Source organism: Topomyia yanbarensis, chromosome 3 (assembly GCF_030247195.1).
Source record: "Topomyia yanbarensis strain Yona2022 chromosome 3, ASM3024719v1, whole genome shotgun sequence".
Classification (NCBI taxonomy): Eukaryota; Metazoa; Arthropoda; class Insecta; order Diptera; family Culicidae; genus Topomyia; species Topomyia yanbarensis.
The window spans coordinates 293,510,875-293,534,557 of record NC_080672.1 but is presented as its reverse complement, the minus strand read 5'-3'; the positions used below and the strand labels follow the sequence as shown (position 1 = coordinate 293,534,557).

The 23,683-nt window shown below is 39.0% G+C and overlaps 2 protein-coding genes across 3 annotated transcripts; one reads left to right on the top strand and one right to left on the bottom strand.

Moving 5' to 3' along the window:
* Positions 1-1,090: 1,090 nt before the first annotated feature.
* LOC131691557 (uncharacterized) lies at positions 1,091-11,818 on the bottom strand. 2 transcript variants are annotated; one of them, XM_058978070.1, is made up of 7 exons: positions 11,468-11,818; positions 11,335-11,412; positions 10,190-11,277; positions 9,954-10,133; positions 9,174-9,897; positions 8,954-9,114; positions 1,091-1,883 (listed from the first exon to the last, which is right to left on the bottom strand). In XM_058978070.1, the coding sequence occupies exons 2-7, from the start codon at positions 11,395-11,397 to the stop codon at positions 1,316-1,318; spliced, it is 2,784 nt and encodes a 927-aa protein (XP_058834053.1). In that variant the 5' UTR covers positions 11,398-11,412; positions 11,468-11,818; the 3' UTR covers positions 1,091-1,315. The 2 variants fall into 2 exon arrangements, with proteins under 2 accessions (XP_058834053.1, XP_058834051.1); XM_058978068.1 differs by having other exon boundaries at positions 11,335-11,818.
* A 7,481-nt stretch (positions 11,819-19,299) lies between these two features.
* Positions 19,300-20,694, top strand: LOC131691567 (SAGA-associated factor 29-like). The gene is made up of 2 exons (XM_058978085.1): positions 19,300-19,505; positions 19,570-20,694. Exons 1-2 carry the CDS (start codon positions 19,467-19,469, stop codon positions 20,401-20,403), a joined length of 873 nt encoding a protein of 290 aa, XP_058834068.1. The 5' UTR covers positions 19,300-19,466; the 3' UTR covers positions 20,404-20,694.
* Positions 20,695-23,683: the final 2,989 nt, after the last annotated feature.

Sequence of the window (23,683 nt, the reverse complement as noted above, 5' to 3'; positions counted from 1 at the left end):
GTGCAAGAAAGGTCACCTCCCTTCTCCTTTTCCTCCCTTCATACTTCATCGGTTCCACCTTTTAGCGTTGCGCAGTTCTCTTCTCTCGCCACAATCTTCTTTTCCGTGTTGCACTTTCTCGTCTCCCCCTTTTCCGTTTTGCACCTTTTCCAGCAAGAAACTACTTTTCAGTGCCGCACTCTTTTCCGACTCGCACATAGTTGTTTGCTCCTACAATCTTCTGTTCCGCGTTGCACTTTCCGGTTTCCCTATTTTCCGTTTCGCGCTTGACTTTTCTTGCCACAAACTATTTTTCGCCCTTCTCAGTTTCACTATTTCGGTTTCGCACTTCCTTTTTCTGCTACAATCTTCTTTTCTTACGGCGATGCCTCTAGCCCCTGCGCGGTCGGTTTCCGCGGTTCTTCAAGCCCTGGTGGGACAACAGCAATTCTATACCGGAGAGCAACTCACCGCACCTTTCGCGCTGCCTTCACCAACGCACGACTATCGAGCTAAGCAATACTCATGAAGCTCCGTTCTCCCTTTTTTTCCAATTCTGTTTATTTTCCGTCGGCCTATTTCCGCTACGAGGCCAAACACCGACGCCAGAGAGGTGACACTTCCACTATCTGGATTGGATATCGACCCATCAACTCATGGACCGGGGGACCAACGGCTTTACTTCCCTTCCGAAGGAAGGCGTGACCTCAGATTTTTCTCACATCTGAAAAATCTCAACGACCTCGATTGGGATTGAACCCAGACCAACTGGGGTGGGTGGCGGTCACGCTTACCACCCAACCATCGGCGCCGTCTCTTCTCCCTTTTGACATTTCTTCCACGCCTGGTATTTTTTGTCGGTAAATCTTTTGCTTTTCAAGCAAGCATATAGTTGGCACACCTTCATCGATAGCGTGTGCTAACGACGCTTACATCAAATACCCCAAAGAAAGTTTTTGTCAAAATCAAAGCTGACCCAAACTCTATTTTTCTGTTTGTAAACCTGTTAGAACAGACCGTAGTGAGAAATTGGAGCAGTTACTAAAATAATCCTATGGAGCAAGCATTTGTTCATTTTTTTCTTTTTGTTTCTTTAGTTACATGACTACTGTTTCAATAAATATTTATTTTATTTAATCGGATGAGTTATCCAGCTTTCAATATGTACAAACCAAAGGTTTTACAACTTCATTCTCACCCGCTTCTAAAAATTTTAATCACTATCGGAAAGCACGAGACCCTGCGTGTTTATTTTGGACCAGTCTTGTAACTGTTCCCGTAAACAAATATTAAAATCACTAGAAAAACTTTGTTCAACAATAAGATTCTGCTGGGCTCACTCGAACGAGATCTGTCGTTTTGCCTTCAGTATACTGCTAGAGGATATTGCAGCACCGACGAGCAGTTTAGTTCCTTTTGCTTGGGCGCCACCACCTTTATTGTCAGCATAGGGACTAAGGTTTTTTTGATCCTTACCAGAAAACGAAACTTGTTTCTGGGCAGATTTGTGTCGTTGTTCACTATCAATGTTTTCGCGAAGGGCTGTGTTGTCTGAAGTAGTTAGCTCACACGATGCAGCATTCGATGCCCCACTTTGGCGTAGCGATGACTGTGACAATTGGTTTAGGAACTCCGAGCTTTGCGAGAATATCGAACTCTGACTTAACAGCAGTTGTTGACTGGAGGAAGCACAGAGCGACGTATCTATTGAATTCTCGGAAATGAGAAGCGATGTCGAGGCACTTCGTTTCACCAACTGCTGGCGTTGTTCATACTCTTGCGGAGCGATGTAGCCGTGTAGTTTAGAGGTGTTCTTCACGTTCATGATGCGTGTTTTTTCTTTAAGGTAAATATCGTCAACACTGCGACCTTGAATTACATCGTACACGTGCTTGTTGGCTAACCTGAAAACATGTAGAACGCATTAGAAAATGTAGTTCTATAACTTTAACACAAAACATCGTGATTATGCATGATTGAGCTCTCCTTGAACATCAATCTACTTGGTTAAAAAATTTGTTTCTTAGTTAAAAAAGCTTTGCAAAAATTGGCCCATCAATACGGTTGATTACACTAGCTTACAAAGACATCAAAAACCCAATATATGACCTCCATTTTCGATATAAAATCGTGTCCTGAATCCGAAAAAGAACTTAAAAAAAACTTTATGATAGAACAATTTTGCAATTAAAGGAAAACCAATAAACCTGGAGTAAATCAACAAAACATAAAAAAATACTGCAAACTGGAATTTCAAACATGTTTTTCGTATCAGATCGTAGGGATCCGCAAGAACCCTGGGAGGTTTTGGAGGAGTCCGTGGTGTGATTAAAGTTGAAAACCGGTGATCTTCGCATGAGAAGAGCTGCCCGCCAACCAGATTGTGAAAAGAAAATTCCCATAAAGGAATAATACCTAGCCTTGAAAAAATGTGCAGGAAAGTGAGGTCGATGTATATTTATTTGTTGCATCTGCGCCAACATACCCCTTGGTCCCAATGGTGGTTGCTTAAAAGCGATACATATTTAGACAATATTTTAGCTTTTATCGAATTCCTCGTCAATTGGGATCTTTAATTTGGAAAAATTGTGTCAGTTTTTCATATGTACTGATAGCGGGTGTCTTAACGAGTACACTCATATTTTTTTCTTCGAAACCAGGTGGAACAGTTATAGTTAAGTCAGTCCTGGTACGGGTCAGGTGGATAGTTTGGGTAATGGCTGGGCTAATCCATGCGGACGACATGCACTCCGTAGGAGAAGAAGGGATGATGGACGGGGATGGGTATGAAAGGTTTGTTGAGCGTAATGCAGTGTTTCAAAAATCACTCCAATCAGCATGCGTTGAAAAAACCATAGTTTGACAAATCATTAAAATCCATGATTTCATCACTCATGGTTTTTTTGGCTCCTGAGGAGTGAAAACCGCCAAGGAGTGAAAACAGGTTGCTAGATTATAATTGCAGCATACAGTTTAAAAGCCCGAGCTCAATTTAGATTTTCAATTTTTATTTTATCAAGCACAAAAGCAAAACAGATCATGGCGAAGGCTTCTTTTCGATAGACCTCGAAGGTCATTTAGTGCTATTTTAGCTATAAGTCGAATTACACCAAAAGAACGCGCTGAAATCGTAGCGCTTTACATTGAAAACGATCGTTCAGTAATAGGGTTGCCACCTCTGGAGAGGTTTTGATCCGGAGATTTTCACAGACCGGCGAAGGAGGGGGGGGGCGGATTTTGGGTGGAACTAGAGAGAAATTTGGATCAAAGCGATTGCTAGCATGTTAGAGCAGTTTAATTGCTTTTTATTACTACGTTAGAGTAAAGCTGTAAATTGTTCACGTTTGAGAACGATTTTTTCGGTTTAATCAGGTGTAGTATTTCACTTCCCCGACTAAGTGTATAGAATATAAAAGCACCAGCTACTCTCGCTGTGGAGGAGTGGAACGAGCATTGCTCTTCTTCACAACTAACAGGAAAAGGCGAGCAAAGGAGGCAGGCAGCGGTATCGCATGGGAAGCGCTTTGTGGTGTCGGTTATTCATCACCAGAGGTCGCAACAAAGGGGTAAAACTCACCTTTCAAGCCAACAGTTAAGGGTCGCTGCAGGAGTAGCAACAACACCGGAAGAACTCGATGTTGCTTTAGCCAGTTGGATTGGAACAAATCTGCCATACCTTGGTGCAGCACCACTAACAGTGAAGTGATTTGGTAAAATTGCAGCAAAATAACTTTGTTACACCATTTGGAGCGACTTAGTGGGATGCAACATTTCAATTGTAGCATGTAGCGAAAAATTACTTTCCTTAATTTGGAGTAAATTTGATTTATTTTTCATTCATTGCTTTGTGAAAGAAATCAGCAATATTTGGTGAACTCATCCTCGCCACCTTGAAACGAAGAGTTAGTCGGACAAAATAAATCTGAACCAGAGTAATAGTTAACTTAGACTTATAAAATATTTTGTAAAGAATAAAATAATTCCACAAAAATTGAAATTGCGCTTCTTCTTACCAAACCCGGAGAAATTGATGTAAAACCCGGAGGCCCGGAGATCGCTTCCGAAAACCGGAGTCCCCGGGTCAAACCCGGAGGGGTGGCAACCCTATTCAGTAATGAAAACTTCACCCTTTCCGGCGGAGTAAATTAACAAAATTGTCGAATTTGGGGGAGACAAAACCCACACGTTATACATCAAACACCACTGCACGACCAGAAAGTAACTGTTTTGGCCGGAGTCTGCTCCAAAACAATCATCGGTCCTTATTTTTTCAAAGAGGGAGAGACCATCGACAACGCACGCTACCGTTGGATTTTAGCGCACTTTGTCTGTCCACAAATGCAGAAAAAAGGTCTGAAAACTTATATTTTCAACAAGACGGGGCACCTTGCACACCGCAATCAAGTTCTTGCAGAGCAAATTCCCAGGACGCGTTGTCTCAAAAAATGGTGATTTGGAATGGCCTCCTCGTTCTCCGAATACGGTGCCAGACTTTTCTGTGGGGTTACTTGAAAAGTAAAGCGTATTCTAGCAATCTTAAGTACCTTGACGAATTCAAAGCTAATATACGAGCTGAAATTGCTGCGATTAAGCCCAATTTCATGCAAAATGCCCGCAAAAGAAACGCGTATATCATATGGGGGTGGTTATTTAATCGACGTTGAATAATAAACCTTGTTTATAATAAATGTCATAAAATATCCTAAAAAAAACTTGTTTACTTCTGAAAACGGCTAAAAATGGCGGAGTTGTTCAATGTTGTAAAAGGATACATCCAGCTGCCGCACCCTGTACCTTCTGCTGGGGTAATTGAGAAATTAAACATACAAATCTTGAAGACTTTGTTAATACAAAGTTTGAAATTAAATTCGGTCTATAAGCGGCGACAGAACAAGAATCACAAACCGGAGTGGACAGGAGGAGCCAAAACCAGGAGTGAAAACCAAAGAGTCAAAACCCACTTGGATTGCTTTGATTTTTTTACTCACTCCCAGAAACGTGCACGGAAACGAAAAACTACCTAAAATTGAGTTCCTTTGACTCAATCTCGTGGTATCGTGAGGGAACTTAAAATTAGGTAAACCGTGTTGAAGGTAGTTTCCATTTAACCACGGCAAAAATTACAACTCATTGATAGGTATTTTATACTCAAATTTAAGTTGAATTTACCTAATTTTGAGTATACCCCAAACAACTCAAAAGTACCTTCCTCCACGGAAGACATCGACTGAGTCGAATCTCTCGTTCTGTTTTGACAACACTCTAATAAGTGCGAAAGCGACGCACAACTCAAAAGTAAGTTAAAAGAACTTATTCTGCAGGTTGTTTTATTTAACCGTGTGCATAACAATGATTGGTTTCCACCGCTCCTTTGGAAACAGGCTCCTTGGTGTGAAATGTGTAGTTTATTTGTAATGTTAAGTCATTTAGTATGTCCGTCCATAAGTCAGTACAGTGCTTATCTGTCTGGGTTAGCGTGGGTGTTTACTAATTGTGTAAAAGTGTGATCGCTAAAGGCTCGAGCATTTGAATGCTAGCGTGTCTCTAACTTTGCATGTATAATTTCTATTTTAGATTCGTGTGGCCATTCGCATATTCACGTGTGTTCTTGAACGATCGCGCGCGGACCGTGAATCTGATAATTAATTTTTAGTGTATGGTAGAGAGACGTGTGGTCTGGTGAATATGAGCATCATTCTTGATTGGTCCAACTGAAGGCATGAGTCCAGGCTGATCGAGAGTAGAGAATTCCGAACGTAGTCGGTCTATGATCACGCGAGTGGTGGGTTAATTCTTGAGACCGCTGTTGTAAAGTTATAGGTGCTGAAAAGTTCCCTTAAGCAGGGGAGTGTTTGAATGTTAGCGAAATTGTGAGTGTACATGGGAGAATATACAATTGATTGCGTTAGTATTAGAATGAACCTAACTTAAGATATAGTAATAAAAGGAAAAATAACATGCCGAATGTTTCTTTTTTTAGGTCACTGACCGTGCATTGAAGAATGCCCAAAAACTCTGAACTAGGCCCCGTCGACTAGTCTGTCGGGCATTTGGAGGTTCACTCTCGAGATCGGGATTGTTAATTTATAAGTGCTAAACCATCCACTTAGTCACCGGGGTGTTATGCTTTTAACGAGATCGTGGGTGTGGTCGTGCGTGGATGATCGCGAAGGACTCGAGCGTTTGTATGTGGACTTTTCTGTCGCGTGTGCTAGTATTTATGTAACTTCGCGTGGACACATTATTTTTATAAGCGTGTGGCAATTCGCATGTTCGCGTATTTTTCAATGATCGCGCGTGGACGTCTTGTCTAGTTTTTATTTCTATTGATCCAACTAAAGGCATGAATTTGGGCTGCTAGGATCAAGGGCGGAGACTTCCGGACGTGACCGATTCATGATTGCGCGAGCTTAGGTTCTTAGGTTCCAACGTTCACCTAATCAATCGGGGTGTTTAAATATTGGCGAGATCGCGGGCGTTCGTATTTGTGACCAGGTTTGTGTTCTCGAGTAGGCCACGTTTGTACGATTGGAATGAGATTTTTAGTGCATTTGAGAGAATAAGCAATTTGTGTTAGTGAGTGTTATCATGGATCTAATTGAAAATATAGCAACAAAAGAAGGGTACCTGCAGAGAAAATTGGGCCCTAAACCCACATTGTATATTATTTGACCATGGCAGTGGATAATAAAGGTCGCCAAGTTAAGTACTAAAATTGATCACAATGTAGCTTAACTAAAAAGGAAATAATCGTATCCCAAGTTTCTGTGATATAATCACTGTAATACTGCTTTGGTGGAAAAGCCCCCGGACCACAAGGTGCAGTATCATGCCGAGGGAGTAAACTCATATCATTTTTAAACCTTAATTATTCTTTTCTGATTTTTAAATTAAAAAAAAAAACAAATGAAATTCAACCAGCAAGCTGACAGTGGTCCTACGAAATGACGTATCTGCAAATATCTCGTTCGCCTCATTTTTAACCGGGACAACACCCCGCACAGCATGATCTGGTACTTTTGCGCTAGCAGCCTGCCATCCCAAATTTCATCTGCAAACTATGGTAGATCTTATGAGGCAACCTATAGAGTCGTGCAAGTCGCATGGGTTTGGATGTGTTATTGTCCTAAAAGGAAACAAACTAAAAAATATTTTTTTCAATAGTTTTGGATTTAAAAATAGAAAAAGGATTGAGACATTAACTCACGGTGCTAATCTGCATCAGAAAATGCCTTAACCCGCACACCCCTAAAGATCCCTATTGGAAGTCAAATAGCGTCGCCAGACTTCAAAATATGTTGAAGTCTGGAGACAGCGCTCTGACGGCCATAGTTCGTTCTCTTCAAAGGTAATTGCATGAGACAATTATTACGTAGAGCTCGAATGCGTGCTTGAAATTCCAGGCGTCTTGGGATTGTATAGCAATCCACTCTGGCAGACAGTATGCCCGAGATGAACAGGACTCGAGGGCAGTTCATTACTGATGCTGAGTATCAAACTGTATGAACTGACAACGGTTTTCATAGCTCGGTTTCTGGAATCTGTTTCGATTGTCTACTAACGATACGTTCGCGTGTCTTAGGTCAATCAAAATCCGAGGACGGATGTGATGGGACGATTTCACTGGCAGTCCTTGCAGATAGTAATAAGTTTGTATATACCTCTGCCTGGAAAACTGTAGGTCACTTTCGCATTGATATCGCTTCTTTAATTCGTGGTCCTTAGACTCCCGAGCCAGTTAGCTCCGCCATTTTAGAACCACCCGTATAGAATTATATTGCACCTTGAGGTAGTATGGGACCCCCTACATCCCATCTGACGATCAACTATGTGGATCTCATATGAGATATCGAAATTCGGTTTAGCCTCCATTTTATCTTGAACTGTAGTCATGACAGGGTTTAGTTTGAGTTTACTGCACGCCCACAGTGCTGTTGTTGCTTTATTAACGGCGTATGTCAGGTGCGAGTTCCAAATCAGTTTTTTGTCTAGGATAACACCTAGGTGTTTCGCTTCTTTTGCGTAGTTGATTGTAGTTCCATTGAGCGTTGGGGGAACCAACTTCAGTTTTTTTCCTATTGGAAAACGATCTTATCCAAACCAATTTTAAATAAAAGGCCTATCACCCAGAACGAACGCTATTAATTTGTTTTTGATTCTGATGTTTAGTTTCCAAGATATTAAGATATTAGTTTTAAATTTTAAAATAAAACCGTGCGAAATTATTTTTTATCCCTTTATGGGCAACTAGGGCCGAGGGTGGTGGCTAGCGGGTTTCATACATCCTTGACCTGACGGACGAAGCTATGGTGCCTTGAACACAGGCAACGCATATCTAAGGCCATCATTGAAATGATAAGTTCTGCGTTTGAGATGGACTTCTCCCGGTTGCCAGACGAATACCTGTAATTATTGCGTGTGACATTGTATGTAGTCTAATTATGAGTCATGTGGTGGTGTATGCGTGGAAGGTGTGTTTTAGCGTTCGAGTCCAGGGGTGCATATATGTCTGTTGTGGATGCTCACTAATTGTGTAATAAAGTGATCGCGAAGGGCTCGAGCGTTTGTATGTTAATGTTTTTCACTTGCGCTAGCGTGTGTAATTTTGCGTGCATAGATTCGATGTTATAATCGTGTGGTTATTAGCATATTCACATGGATTCTTGGATGATTGCGCACGGAACGTGAGTTTCATGCCTAATTTTTATGATATGATACAGATGCTAGAAGAGTAAGGGGCGACATTATGGAACCATTTCGAATCGACTTTTTCATACAAGCTTGCATACAATAAACCTTTCGTTTCGAGATGCACAATGCCACCCCAGTTTTCCCATACAAAATAGATTTTACTTCACTCCGTTTGTGTCTGTGACATTACTTACCTATTGTTTTAAAGCTATAATTTGAGTTTAATTGAACCAGGGAACTGACCAAATTGTCACACATTATCTTGAATTGTTCAAGTACATACCTCAGTAACTTTTCGCTGGTGCTCGACACCGATTGATCATTGAATTCCAGGAACAATCGCTTTACCACACGAGCCAGATTGGAAGCACACTGTTTGAACCTCTCGTGCTTCACTGTTATCTGTTTGATTTGCAATGCTTGCGACACCGCCCACAGTAGTTTCTACAATAAAACCAAATTAGCAAACGACCTTTAATTACCATAACTCTACCGAATAAAACCTTTTTGTGATTCTCCGTCAACACAGTCACCGGCCGATTGCCTGAATCCGGAAATGTAACTTCCGAGCAGGCTCTGAAAAGCGTCTTGCCGCAAAACGCAGTTTCCGAAACGCTTTTCGTATTCAGATTTTGAGAACTAACGCAAAAACTTTGACTGCGGGCAAACTTCAACGACCTGGGCGTCAAATCTTCCTCGTTAATAGTCAAATCTTTACGAGCATTTTTACTTAACCTGTCGCTGTCATCGTCATCTAACGATCGTTTCCGCTTTCCTCCCGGTTCATTCGCATCCACTGGCTCACCGCTTACCTCCTTCAGCATGTCAATGTTATTGGCGGACCCGTATCTTTGCGAGTCCATTAACGATTCCTTGGCGAATAAATTCGTTCTACCGCCCGAGACTGACGAAAATCGATGTGCTCGTTTTGGAGGCGAAAATAAAGCTCGTTTTGATTTTTGAACTCGATTAGCTACACAGGATCTTACTGAGCTAGTTGTGCAAGATTCTTGCTTAGTACTTTGACCATTCGGCGGACTTTGAAATAAAACTCTCTTTGAGGTTTCTCTGCTCACTATTGATTGTGGTTGTTTGGCCAACGGTAAAGTAAGAGTACGCTTTTTGGAAGAAGAACCAGGTGTTTTTCTGCGACTAGGAGTCCTTCGTCGGCCAGTAGCTCGACGTTTCGGAGTGCGTCCTTTGTTTTTGCGGCGGTTATCAGATTTTCTATGATAAAAGCTAGTGATAGAATTTGCATGTTTCAACAAAAAAAGCGAACTTACTTAGACTCGAGTAGAATTTGACGATTGCATAGTCGGTTTGAGCTCAGTTGACTGGACGAAGTGGACGGCGAAGCTACCGTAGCAGATCCCCCTGAGCTGTTTAGAAGATTGGCCGAGGAGAACACTGCACGACGGCGGGCCAAATGACTAAGGCGGCTTCCCGGAGACTGATTAAGCATTCTAAAAAATAAAAACGTTCCTTATACATTTGACATGTTCAACATTTGTACACTCACTTCAGCCGTAAGTTGCGTTTTTTAGCTGCGGAAGGTGAACGAGACACGTTGAAAGTTGAACTAGTCTCGGCACCGATGTAACGATCAACGAACTTCAACCCAAGTAATTCGATTTTTTCCGTAACTACCGATCGATTATAGTAAAGTCCGTGTGCTCTTGCTTTCAATAGCTCGGGCCATTCCATTTGAAATAGCTCAGAGGGCGTATGGGTTGGTTTGCTAAGACAAGAGGCAAAACGTGGCTTCGGGTCATCTGTATTAGATGATGTCGCAATGATTTCATCATTGCGATAACACAGACGCGCTTCGTGTTCCTTGTACAGGTTTAGCATCTGATTAAAATCGATCTGTGAATATGTAACAGACGGAGGAGGCAATATTCCAGACAGCGACGATTGCATACGTTTTAGCACCATCCGTTCAATGTTGTCTATTGGATCGACACAACTAATGTTGCTTAATGCCATTAATTTGAATGGTGCATCTTCTCCTTGATTAACATCTGTATCCGTTTTTGAGTCATCATCATCGCTGCTATCAGCGTTGTCATTTTCGGCAAAAAGGTCCGGCGATTTCTCGTTGTTATATATCATCAGAGAACTGTTTTCTTTTGTGAGAACCTCGAAAGATTCGTTTAATTTATCTTTACAAACTTTATCGTTACTGACAATCTCTTCAACTGCGATCCCTGATCCTGCTTGCGAAGAACTAGCTTTCAATTGAACACTAAGGCTGGCAATCTTTCCGTTAAAGGAAAGATCTTGAGTGGAAATCTCGTGTTCGTCATCTCCAGAATCACCTGACGAGATTTTGTGATCTACTGCGTTACAACTATCTTCAGCAGAAAGAATACCAACAATTCTAACCTGCTTCTGGTCCTCTGAATCAATGAAATTCTTCTCTTTGGCTGTAGTCAATGGGCATTTATCGTCGCCTTGATTGAGAAGACTTTTAATCTTGCTTTCGATGTAGTTTGAATCCAATACTACAGCTTTGGAAGGATCAGTGTTCAATACCGAAGCTGCTTGTTTATTAAATGTTTCTGAAGAATTGGTACCCGAATCTGATTGTTCACTGGTTTTATTCACCTACAACCAACACACAAACGTAATATACTTAAATCGATTGTTGTACAAAATACCTACCGCTGCAATTTCTTCGATGGACTCATTATTACTCCGATTCAAATCATTACTTTTTGTGATCATCTTTGAATTAAAATCCTAAAAGCGAGATTGGTTGTTACCCTCTACACTTTCACTAAAGGTATTATTATACGTGAAATTAAAAGTCGTAAGTTATTTTCAATGAGCGTAGTTTATCATTGCAATATGCTACAGGGGATGTTCTCCTCTAGTACCGCGGGAAAACGTCACACAAGTTATCTCTTCTTCTTGGCAGCTTTTTCAAGAATAAAGCTTTTTCGTTTCAATTCAACCACTTTTCAGAATGCATCACACGCAATATTTTAAGTAATATTCCTCTAGTTTTTAGCATAACGTTTCACTGCATAATTATTTAAGAACAAAGATGATAATTAATGTAATTTAAACTATCAGAATTAATTCAAGCGGTGCCACTAAATATTTGCGTTTGCGTTCATGATGTTGCTGCTGATGGTGTCGCCGACAGGGATGCCAGCTAACATTGTTTTGAAATCTGTGTGCGCATTATACACGGAAACGAAAAACTACCTAAAATTGAGTTCCTTTGACTCAATCTCGTGGTATCGCCCAGTTAAGCTCAGCCGGAATTGAACTGGAATTCTGGCTGGTTCCAGTTCGTACACGGGCTCCAGTGACACAACCGATTCTAACTAGAATCGGTTGTGTCACTGGAGCCGGAATACGAACTGGAACCAGCCAGAATTCCGGTTCATTTCCGGCTGAGCTTAACAGGGCGTGGGGGAACTTAAAATTAGGTAAACCGCGTTGAAGGTAGTTTCCATTTAACCACGGTAAAAATTACAACTCTCGACAACCATATGATTACGGCCTAAAAGCCAACTGTCAAAATCCACTTTTAATGGAAATTCCAGACAAACCGTTACTAGTCGAACACAGTTCACAACAGTTTATGAAAGAGAAAACTTTTCTCTTTCGTTTACTACCAACATCTGTGATTGGCGTGTAACGGTTTGTCCGGAATTTCCATTCAAAGTTGATTGTGACAGTTGGCTTTTAGGCCGTAATCATATGTTTGTCGAGAACTCATTGATAGGTTTTTTATACTCAAATTTAAGTTGAATTTACCTAATTTTGAGTATACCCCAAACAACTCAAAGTACATCCTCCACGGAAGACCTCGACTGAGTCGAATCTCTCGTTTTGTTTTTGACAACACTAATAAGTGCGAAAGCGACGCACAACTCAAAAGTAAGTTAAAAGAACTTATTCTGCAGGTTGTTTTATTTAACCGTGTATTTAAAAATCTGTTGTGGTTTTTGTTTGAGGCGAAACTGAGTCAGTTCCTAACCCCAACTGCTGTCAAAATGTATGAACTGACAGCGGTTGGGGTTAGAACCTGACTCAGTTTCAGGTTCAAGCGAAATCGCCATGTGTTAATAACGTAAACCCAGCAAAGTTCAGCCGGAAAGTAACTGGAATTCTGGCTGGTTATGGTTCGTATTCCGGCTCCAGTGACACAACAATAACTGATGATAGGAGTGACACCCTCTGGACACAATCGATTCTAACTAGAATTTTGAGTAAAAAAATCATTCCCTCTCCCTTGTTTTCTGGCAGTGAAATAAGGACAGCAAATAAAAATTACATACTGGTAGGTGGATTTTAAGTGCGTGTATTCTTACAGGTTGGATGTTGTACACGCCACCGAAATAGTGCGAAAGCGACGCACAGCTCAAAAGTATCTAAATTTAAGTTAAAATAACTTATTCTGTAGGTTATTTTATGGTTGCGCTGTGCGTCGCTTTCGCACTTATTAGTGTTGTCAAAAACAAAACGAGAGATTCGACTCAGTCGAGGTCTTCCGTCCAGTAAGGTAGTTTTAAGTTGTTTGGGGTATACTCATAATTAGGTAAATTCAAGTTAAATTTAAGTAAATTAAACCTAAGGTTGAGTTATTTTTGCCGTAGTTAAATGGAAACTACCTTCAACACGGTTTACCTAATTTTACCTTCTTGCACGATACCACGAGATTGAGTCAAAAGTACTGAATTTTAGGTAGTTTTTCGGTGACGTGTAGAGTTCAACGGGATGCTGGAGCGTTGCCAGAAAATTTCCCAGATTAAATTTTAGGAAACTTTCCAGTTAAGCTCAACCGGAATGCTGGCTGTTTCTAATTCGTATTCCGGCTCCAGTGACACAACAGATTCTAGTTAGAATCGGTTGTATCACTGGAGCCGGAATACGAATTAGAACCAGCTAGAATTCCGGCCCATATTCGGTTGAATTTTACTGAGTTCCGGTAACCATCCGATACCCTTCAGGAACCTCTGTTTAAGGGATACCATAACCGAGGCCTAGGAATGACGGTGACCGCCGTCGGAAGCGAGTGAACCTGTAATCCACTCGTTTGCCCGGCTTACTCAAACATAGGGGCTATCCCTAGTCGACGTCGGTGGTGGAATCAAAATAAAATTGGCAACGCTAGCAAAATGTAAACACAAATGAACACTCCGAATGAACCTATCGTCAATTGAATGTTTTACGGTGACGTCTCAAATGAACTGAGTGTTGTACTGTTTACATGGACTTAGAAAAAATCTTTACGATTTGCTTCGAGCGAATCTAGTCGTCCAAAAAAAATGTCCAGTACAAGTGAACTGTTGCCGCACAAACAAGTTTGTTATTCATTGTCAGCCTCGTGTAAGAAATGCATCGCGGCATCGCGTAGGGAAGGTTGATGTTGATCTTAAAATCCCGAAAATGGAATAAAAAGAACACAGAAAAGGGATCACTCCATTTACCGACCTCCCGCGCCAAATATACATAAGTGTGCCATACGCAGTCCCATTAGCTAGTTTTGGGTTTTCCTCATCACTTGCTCTGCAGTTAGGATAGTAATAAAATCTTAGCAAGCGGTACCAGGGCCAAATATATAAGTAAACAAATAGGAATTGCGCCCTTCTAAAGCCATACACTGAAAAAAATCCAAACGTTAATTCTATTTGCTTCAAACCACTTAGACTATCAGCACCGGTGCGTAAGCAAATGCGTGTGTATTTTGATTACGCTAAACGATAATATTTTATTTAGACACCCGTTTTCGCACCGGTCGTTGGTAAATAGGTTGCCAAAATAATAATCTGTTTTTACACCGGTAGTTGTTATTATAGTTACTTTACACTTTTTTGCAATCATGCAATATAATAATCGTTTTTTTTAATGATATGGACTTTATTCAGTGAAAAAAATATTGCTAGAAAGAAAATACATTTATTTATTGAATTCAATAAAACCATTTCAGTAACAAACATCGTTCTCTTTTCTAAAAATATTTTATTGCAATGATTGTAAAATTATTCAAACTGGAAATGTTTATACGAACGATCAGTTTCGAATGCGCTTTCGTTTTTATGTATTTCGAAGCCTTTGAAGAGTCGCTGCAGTCAAATATATTCGGATGGGAGAAAAATTGCGCGTTAATGTATGTGAGAATACTGCCATACCCCAGGTAATAGACGTTTACACTGATTTTTACATACATTTTGTAGCCCAAATGTCCATCAGCTGTGATCATATTGTAGACAGCATAGCCGGGTAAACATATCTGGGTTTTAAGTATATTCAAAGGCAATTTTGAATCGCAGAATAGTGGGCTTATTCATCAATACTTGGTACGCTGGACTGTAACCATTCGAAATGAAAACATTACTGTACAACTGCCAGTAAAACAAAAATAATTAAGTGAGAGTATTTTATGTGTGGCTTCAATAATAATATTAACTTGCGTAAAATGCGTTGTTTTCCTAGGTTGATACACGGAGCACGTTGTTATAGTAATCATATCTCATCTAACTAACCTAGAACTAGAATCAGGAATCAGTAGCGACTGGTTCAAATAGCACGTTCCCCATGTTGATCGGAGATTTGTGCTTAAAAGACAATTATCAAAATTCACGTTGAGAGGAAGTTCCAAACCAATATTCACCAAACACATCTAGTGCTCGTGAACAAAAGGAGTATCGTCAACTCTTTCGTGACTGCTGTGAATTGCGCTGAACCAACAATAGTTTCTCCGGAATTTCCCCTCAATGTGGATTTTGACCCATACCAAAAGTAATTTTACTTTTGCTATTAATAAATAACATCCAATTCAGATTGTATGTGTAAAACATATAATTATCATTTTTAAGCAAACAACAATTAGTGTCTGTGGTATTATAGAGTCCCGTACAGAGGAATGCGCAACGCTGCCTAAAATGATGCCATCTTCTTTGTTTCTGGCACCCATAATTTTTGCTGTAATTTTGAGTGACTTCAACCGAGTTACACAATAAATTAATATGGAGTGAATTGAAAACCCACTGTTTCGTGGCTTATAACACTTTATTCTTAATACTATTCCATGTAATTTATTTTATATTGTTACAAAAAAGCATAATAAACTGAATACAGTGTCTTGTTTCGACGATTGAAATATTTCGCCATGATAGGTAGCCATCTGACTGTTCGATAGGTAGATTTGGGTTCACTCTGTGCGAGCCTTTATAACATAAACAAGGCCTTTGGCAACAAGTAGCCACTAGCCGGTGCTACTATCGGCCAATAGGCTTCCAGTAATCGATATATGAACGTTGCGTGCACCGCTGGGTAAAGTAAAGTTCAATTGAAAATTCTGGTTGGTTCTTAATTCGTATTCGTAATTCGTATTCCGGCCGATTTCCCGAAAAAGCTTAACTGTGTAGTATTCCTGCGCCAATAAAACAACTAATTTTAATTACAATCGGTTGTATCGCTGGAGCTGAAATACTAACTACAACTACATCTACTTCAAGAAATAAACATTAAGTGCGTACCCTGGAGCAAATTGGTACACACGAATTTGTGGCAAGTTAATACAGATATATATATATATATATATATATATATATATATATATATATATATATATATATATATATATATATATATATATATATATATATATATATATATATATATATATATACATATATATATATATATATATATATATATATATATATATATATATATATATATATATATATATATATATATATATATATATATATATATATATATATATATATATATATATATATATATATATATATATATATATATATATATATATATATATATATATATATATATATATTAACTGAATTCAACATTTTGTCGTCGATACGGTAATTCCAAAGTTGGAATCAAATAATGAGTTATTGCTCAAAAAATATAAATTTGATTCCAATTTATCAGTATGGCAAATGACATAACACGGAATCTTGCTTTCAAACAACGGTCCTGCGGGGTAGTGCCAAATTTCGCTGCTTACCAAATTGGTCATCAAATCCACATCCATGTATCCACAGTTTGCATAAAATTGTCGGAGTAAGTCAAAAACTATTGCAATGAATTAACAAAAGTGGCTATTCTAGAATTATAGGACATTTCCACATTGTTCGACGCGGAATACCTCTAGTAAATTTATAATAAATGTCTTGAAACAAGCAATTTCATTGTCCAACAATAAATTATAAAGTTAATTAACATTTCGTGTTACTGTTTCTAAGAACAATATTAGAAATGTTAAAATGTATTAAAAATATCATATTTATAAGTTATGTACAACCAAATACAAATTATATATTTGTATTTGGTACAACCACCCAACCCCGTCTACTCCCGCCCTCTCCTTATTTACAGACTAAGTGAATTGAATTCCAAGTGCATTCACGTTCATGCATTTCACTATACTGCCTATGATCGCAAGTGAGTCCCATGAAGATAGGAAATCCCACAGAAAACGGGAGAAATAAGGGATTTTGGGTAGTATACAGTCGTGATTCGCTGGTTGGGCCACAGCCTTGTCCAACTAACGAATTTGATTCGCTAGTTGGACCGACTGACAAATGTCAAAAACTCTCCAAAGAAGATGTTGGCAGTGTAAATGCATCTGTTCTTATCTCTAAATATTGTCAGATTGATTGTCAAAGTAAATTTGGCACGAGATTTTGACGTTCAGATGCTTTTTAGTTGGACAATGGTCCAACTAGCGGAGGTCCAACTAAAAAGCGGTCCAGTTAAAAAGTGTCCAACCAGCGAATCACGACTGTACACCACAACACAATATTAGCCCTCGAAAATATGATGAACCACCGGATGAAATGAGAGGGTGATGATGTAACATGTGTTATCTGTGTCCTGCCATGCGTACCTATTACCAATTAAATCCAGCGTTTTTGAACTAAGCGCTGCAGAGTGTGTGATAAACCATTATCGTTGTGATCTTCTTTTTACTACTGGTCCTGAATTAAAAACTTTGCGCGAGAAAAATACACGCATTTTCTTTCTTCTCAAATCTTAGTTTCCACAGTCCCCAGAATCATCACCATTTGTTCGCAGCGATTTTCGATTTTCGTTGGACACTATCATTAGCTTTCGTATTGGCCTCCACATATAAAAATTTTCGGGCTTTTACAAGCTTCAAAGCCAATGAAATTCCGCTTCTTGCTAGCATCCCATCAATCGGATCCTGGGACACATCATACCCAGCTTGACATAATGCTACATCTTCCAGTTCAATCCAAGCTGCTTAGATGCACTAATTTTTACTTCCACGCAGAAAACATACAGCATAATCAAAACTGTGGGTAATTGAATACAAACAAATACTGTTCATTGTATCAAACGACAAAATAGTTGGTGTGAATCGAGGTTTGAAAGTATATTTTCATTAAAGTTACAATAAACTTTTAATTTCAATAATTGTTTTAATTTCTGTAAACTTTAAAAAAATGTTATTGAATTTAATCAAATAATTTATTGTCTCACAACCGATAGTTTTATTTATTGAGCTCAATCCATAATTTTATTTAAAATAAAAATCTTTCACGAGTCGAATCAAAATTCACGCATAACATTTATCGCGAGATCCTATTTTTTACATTTTCCTTTGTTTTGCCTCCTTTCTGCGAATAGCAACGTTGGCGTCGGTTGGAAGAAGTTACCAAATATAGACACTCGCTGTAAACCGAAACGATAAGTTTCCATTTCCCAACCTGTTTACCAACCGCCGGTGCGGTGTCGTGTTATGATGACGGTTAGTAAATTGCTTATACCCACGTCCGGTGCTGATAGTCTTAAAATTCATATGAAGAAGAAATGCTATTGTTATCACGCGCACACAAACCTTCTATGTGTCAACTGTATAAACTATGTATGCACACACATAAGTTATATGTGCATATTTTTATAGATTGGGGTTTTATGTGCCTAATAGTTATGATATGTGAATGTAAGATTAATATTTCTTGTTAATACACACATTAAGTTTATGTGTCAGCAAATAGTGCATATATGCCTCCGTTAATTGCAAAAATCTATGTGTAAAATCCATAGGCATAACGTTTACTTTTTTTTGAGTGTAGGAAATCTACACTGTATAACAGGAGAATAGGGAAAAACTTAAGGACTAAAAGGGACAAATTTTCCCTTAGCGATATATGAATCGCGCGGGCAACATGTAGCTTTAAGATAAATTTTGTAAATATTTTTCGAATAAATCAAGTTTCAAAGTTCTAAACTCCAGACGTAACTCACCTGGAAAGAAAAGCCCAACTCGGAAGCAGCACCAGCCCAAGGAAACGACATTAGGAAAGGTATAAAGTGTTTAAATAAGTGTATTGTTCAACAGCACGGCCTAGCTCCGGTAAGCAAAGTGTTGGGAATTGACCTCGTCGTTACATGAACTGTAAAGAAAAATGAGGTTAACTGTCTCCGTAAAGAGCCTAATTGACATTTCGACGAGTTCTGATTCGAGCCAATAATATGGGCCCATTTTAAGAAATAACCGGAATTGTTTACGTTTTGTTTATGGGCCCATTTGAAATGTTCTCGTCGAAATGTACAATTTTTACCACCTGGGCATATCTATGACATTTCAGATTCAGAAGACAGCTGTGGCAATGCAGAATCCACCTTATTGATTCCGTAAAGCTTTCGATTAATTCAGTGCTTTCCATAAATTGTTATTAAATATTAAATATTTTAAATAATAAAACAGTTGCATTTTGTGTGGGCGTTCGAATTGATTAGGAAGTTATTTTGAAAAAAGTTGGTATCCAATAAATATGCCGCTAACCGCTGAACAAGCGATGCTTCAAGTACAGGTAAGCCATGAAAACGAAAGCGAATTTCTTAATTTTTAGTATACCTAACATTTCATTTGGGTAGGAACGACTCCGTTCGCTTAAATCGGTTATTGTTGAAATAGAGAATGAGCGGAAGAGAAACGAACCCAACATCGTAAATACAATAAGACTCGCAAAAGTGTCAAGTGATGAGAAATCCTCCGCCTTGAATCATAAGCTAAAGACCCTGTACAAGATTGGACTTCAGGATGCTATTCAGGAAGAGAATTTGATCCGTCAAGCGCTGTCAAAGATTCAAGACATAAGAAACATTCGCAACGAACGCAGAATTCAGGCGAGAAATGCGGGAAATAAAGAAACAATCCGAAGAGGTGCGCTTATGAAAATGCTACAGATTTCGGCTCAAACGCTACCACTCTTTGTTAGTAAACCCGGAGAAAAAATCCCACCGCTTTGTGGTAGTGTTCCGGCTGATAGTACTTACGTTGCAAAACCGGGTGACATGGTTGCCGCTCATGTTAAGGGTCTCGAAGATGAAGAAAATTGGATACTTGCCGAAGTAGTACAATACATCTCGTCTGCCAATAAGTACGAAGTGGATGATATTGATGAAGAGCAAAAGGACCGACACATTTTGAGTAAGCGCCGTATTGTTCCGCTTCCTCTTATGAGAGCTAATCCGGAAACAGATGGACAGGCACTTTTCCCTAAAGGGACAACCGTAATGGCACTATATCCACAAACTACCTGCTTTTATAAAGCAGTTATTAATCAACTTCCGCAGACAGCCAATGAAGAATATGAAGTACTTTTTGAGGATCCTACGTACGCGGACGGTTACTCGCCACCATTATATGTTGCTCAGCGGTATGTCATTGCCATCAAACCGAACAAAAAAGTAGGAGCCAGTTCCTGACAGTCCTCCGCTCAACCGACCACGACTATTTCAAGTATCACTACTGCACTTCCGTCGGCAATGGGAAAGTCAACTTCTTCTGGGTTTACATCATCAGCAGTTATATCCAACGCCAGCGCTTGCAGTGGAAATCTTTCGCCAGCCGGTGGATTAACGCAGCCGAAAGAGGAGCATATGTTGGAGCCATTCATGATGGATGATCAGTTTTGATTAGCTTGCGCGAAAACTCAATTCATGTTATAAAATTTATTGTAATATCTCAGCATAAAATGATCTTCAACAAGAAAAAGAACCTTTTCTATATTATTTAATAAAGGGAACAGAAAGCCACTCTTACCGACAGAAAATCCGAGTCGAAAGAGGCTCAAACTGAAAGTGTCTAGGTGTACCAACTATCAATATTCGTTGGTTGGAACGTGCTTCGCCATGGTCGATGTCGAAGAGCAAAGCGTATATCGTCTATCTCGAGATAATCTAGCATTTTGTAGAGTTGTTTCTAGACATAAAACACTCGAGACTGAACGAAGCAAAAATAAGCTGACAAAATGTTCTCACACTCACACTGATGCAAATTAAATGTTCGCGTAATTTGACGCACGACCTAACTGGAAAGTCACAATGTGAATTTAAGAATATAACAATATAAAAGCATGCACACTAGACTGACCAGAAAAATGCGATCTTTTGAAAACTTAATCGACCCGTTCCTGAGTTGATTCCAAGTTCCATTGGGAGTTTCTACTCTAAATTTGAGTCAAATATTGAAATTTTGACTTAACGAACAATTGTAATCGATATTCGTTACAGTGTGCCTAATAAAATTTATACAAATCTCCTCAACCTTTATCCTGTTTTTGTTTTGATGCAATAAAATCAAATGGAATGAACGGTCTTAGGTTAGTAGGCCTTGGTTGTTGGGGCAGACAATCAAGCTTCGGTTTTTGGAAGGAAATAGTTCAGAGCAGACGCAAAAGCTCTGGTTACGACACTAACAGCACACATGGTGATGAATCAGTAGTCAATTTTTCAGGAACTTTATGTTTTTGCGAAGTAGTAATTGGGTTTAACTGAACAGTATGTAACTATATTGCTGCATGTGTGTCATTTTGCTACACAATTTTAGTTCCATATTTCACCACATAGAGGGCGTCAACACTAACTTTCAGAGGAAGAGACATTGAATAAGAACATGTTCACAAGAATTACTGGAAAGGGCTTGTTCTACATCTTTGTAGAAGACACCTAATTTCTTTCTCTTTCCGTTGAGAAGCTAATGTTGAAATGTAGAACTAAAATTTGCTAGTTGTAAGATTATTTTAACTCTTTTAAATACACTATCCAGCTAAACCCATGCATTAATTTGCAAAAAATAAAGTTTATGGGAATCGACTACTGATTTACCACCATGTGCTGAAAAGTTGACTCAGACATCACTGCTTTAATAGTGGAAGAACTTCTTCCAAGGAAGTTGGGTTGATTTGCGGTCTTGGGTAAAGTTATAGTTCTCCATAGAAATTATCGAAAGGCATAGCGTAGATGGTAAATCGATTGCCTTGTACGCATCTCACCTGCGTTCGATTCTCAACCCCGCACGTAGAGTTAGAATTTTTTTCAGAGATTTTCTATCCCGAAGAGGCGAATGATTATAAGGTTAAAGCCTCTATAATCGAAATAAAAAAATATCGAAAAATCTCATGCTTCGAACACAAAATTTGAGCCAACACTTCTCCGATTTGGCTCAAATTTTAAGCAGACGCTCCTGCTAGGACCATAAACCGACTCAGGAGTGGCTCAATGGGGATCATTCCTTTTCTTGTTACTCTAATGCACACAGCCTCAGTCCTGCCAACCCGTTTCTGGCAGTGCGGATCCCAAACAGAAGAACAATCACCCTTATTCTTGTTTACGACGAATACGAGATTCGTTCGAAAGTGGTTTGTATTCCCGTTTACGACAGCAAAATCAAATGGGCTTACTATTCGTTCGAATCGCTTTCGAACGAATATCGCATTCGTCGTAAACAAGAATAAGGGTGAATATTCTGGTTGCAGTTGAAAATCGAAATATTGAACTTGCGCCTTTCCCTAGGGTGGGCAACTAATGCGCATCTTGTGTACATGGGGGAAGCCCATTTGGCATAAAGTCATTTAGCATAACGTCTTTTGGCATAAAGTCATTTGGCATAAAGCCACTTGGCATAACCATAGCGCGATTCAAGTGGTCATTTGGCATAAAGCCATTTGGCATAAAGGTCATTTAGCATAATCGATTAAAACAAAATTGAAGATAGATTGCCATTTGGCATAAGGACCATTTCGCATAATGCCCATTTGACATAGTGGCCATTTGGCATAAAGCCATTTGGCATAAAGCCATTTGGCATAATAGACATTAAACCTAATTTCTCAGGTCTATTTGATTAACATGTAATCGAAATAATAGGATACAAAATTGGTAATTTTGTGGTATGCAGTTTCCCGAATTACCATTGCAAGATATGGACTACAGTCGTGATTCACTGGTTGGTCAATTTTTGACTGGACAACTTTTTATTTGGAGCTCCGATAGTTGGATCTGAATGTCAAAATCTCATGTCAAATTCATTTTGCCAATCAAACTGACAATAATTAGAGATTTGACCAGATGCATTTTCGGTCCAACTAGCGAATCAAATTCGTTAGTTGTACGACTGTCCAGTGGACAGTCGTCCAACTAAACACAAATTGCCTGAATTTTCCGGAAATACAATAAAACTACAGTCAACACTGAATTTGTCCTAAAAACCTGCTAGGCAGCCAACTGCGCTTTAGCTTTCCACTTTCTATTGAACATGAAAATTTGCTTGAATTTTATTCATTTTAAATGCAACTATGAATTTCTAAGAGTTTACATTATTCTGAATGTTGTCAATTCTTCGAATGTTTTTGATTTCGATAATAACTTAAAGCGTCTGAGATTTTGCCTTCTTTTACATATATGTAGTAAATTGCTTTTAACTTTTAATTTTATTGCTTTGAGCTTTTTTCTTCTTGTGAATATGAACTAGTCGAGATTTTTCCCTCTTTTCAATTTAGACAGCAAACAAAAGTAAACGTCAGAAGAACAAACATTCGGAAAGCAAGATACTATATATCTCGAATTAGATTTCATATTGTATAAAAAGTAGTTAGGTTAAAAAAAATGTAGCAATCCAAATATTCGTAAATTAAATGGTTAATACAATGGTTCTTCTTCGCTTGTTCCCTCTAATTAACATGAGATCTTTAGTTTTAAAATAGCC